Source organism: Lichenostomus cassidix, unplaced genomic scaffold (genome assembly GCF_008360975.1).
Source record: "Lichenostomus cassidix isolate B80296 unplaced genomic scaffold, HeHo_3.0 HiC_scaffold_46, whole genome shotgun sequence".
Taxonomy (NCBI): Eukaryota; Metazoa; Chordata; class Aves; order Passeriformes; family Meliphagidae; genus Lichenostomus; species Lichenostomus cassidix.
In genome coordinates, this window is record NW_028147597.1 from 3,663,822 (window position 1) to 3,665,294 (window position 1,473).

Below are 1,473 nucleotides of genomic sequence, written 5' to 3' on the forward strand. Positions count from 1 at the left end.
TGTCCATGGGCAGAGCCACTGCTTGTCACAGCAACAGGGCCAGATCCCAGCAGAGCTCCAGGCATGGGGCTGGAGGAAGAGCTCTGAGAAAAGGGAAATTGAGTGGCACAGAGTGGGAGGGGCAGGGCTGGGAGAAAGGGCTTGGACATTGCTCAGGATAGTCTTCTCTGACTTTTCACTGTCCTTTTCTCCATGAAAAGGTTCCAATGCCTAGAGGATCAAAATGTCCAACAGCAGCTCCATCAGCCACTTCCTCCTCCTGCCATTCGCAGACACACGGCAGCTGCAGCTCCTGCACTTCTGCCTCTTCCTGGGCATCTCCCTGGCTGCCCTCCTGGCCAACAGCCTCATCATCAGCGCCATAGCCTGGAACCACCGCCTGCACACCCCCATGTTCTTCTTCCTGCTCAACTTGGGCCTCACTGACCTGGGCTCCATCTGCACCACTGTCCCCAAAGCCATGCACAATTCCCTCTGGGACACCAGGGACATCTCCTACTCAGGATGTGCTGCACAGCTCTTTTTCTTTATCTTGTTGATGTCAGCAGAGTATTTCCTCCTCACCGTCCTGTGCTATGACCGCTATGTGTCCATCTGCAAACCCCTGCACTATGGGACCCTCCTGAGCAGCAGAGCTTGTGCCCACATGGCAGCAGCTGCCTGGGCCAGTGGCTTTCTCAATGCTCTGTTGCACACAGCCAATACATTTTCCCTTCCTCTGTGCCATGGCAATGCCCTGGGCCAGTTCTTCTGTGAAATCCCACAGATCCTCAAGCTCTCCTGCTCACACGCCTACCTCAGGGAAATTGGGCTCATTGTGGTTAGTGCGTGTTTAGGATTTGGTTGTTTTGTGTTCATTGTTTTCTCCTATGTGCAGATCTTCAGGGCTGTGCTGAGGATCCCCTCTGAGCAGGGACGGTACAAAGCCTTTTCCACATGCCTCCCTCACCTGGCTGTGGTCTCTCTGTTTGTCTGCACTCTCATTTTTGCCAACCTGAAGCCTTCCTCCATCTCCTCCCCATCCCTGGATCTGACACTCTCACTTCTGTACTCAGTGGTGCCTCCAGTACTGAACCCCCTGATCTACAGCCTGAGGAACCAGGAGCTCAAGGCTGCAGTGTGGAGACTGATGTCTGGACAATTTCAGAGACATTGAATTGGTTGCCAATTTCTGCAAGTCACTTGTTATATGAGTCATCGTTGATAGTTCTTGTTGGTTCGGTTGTGAGTTTTTTCCTTTGTTTTAGTTTTTCAACATCCACAAATAAAGATCACTGTGCCATTCCTCATTTTGCTTCTCTCCCTCTTTGCTGTGACCCACAGACTGTGTCAATGAGGAGCTGTGCTCTCGGTGAATTTAAACAAATTAAAGGATCTCCCAGCCAAGTTCTCAACAGAGATCCCCCTTTTTTCCCTTCTGTGGAGCTGCAGCAGCAATGTCTGTGTGCAGAGCTGGGGCAGATCAGGGGTGGC

General features: G+C 52.0%; 1 protein-coding gene across 1 annotated transcript; it reads left to right on the forward strand.

The window, feature by feature from the left end:
• Window positions 1-223: 223 nt before the first annotated feature.
• On the forward strand, window positions 224-1,231 carry LOC146422003 (olfactory receptor 14J1-like). Its single transcript, XM_085046888.1, has one exon. The coding sequence runs from the start codon at window positions 224-226 to the stop codon at window positions 1,154-1,156; it is 933 nt and encodes a 310-aa protein (XP_084903014.1). The 3' UTR covers window positions 1,157-1,231.
• The last annotated feature ends 242 nt before the right edge of the window (window positions 1,232-1,473 follow it).

What these genes read in the sequence shown, in the direction of transcription:
- LOC146422003 (XM_085046888.1), top strand. Translation starts at nt 224, where the DNA reads ATGTCCAACAGCAGCTCCATCAGCCACTTCCTCCTCCTGCCATTCGCA.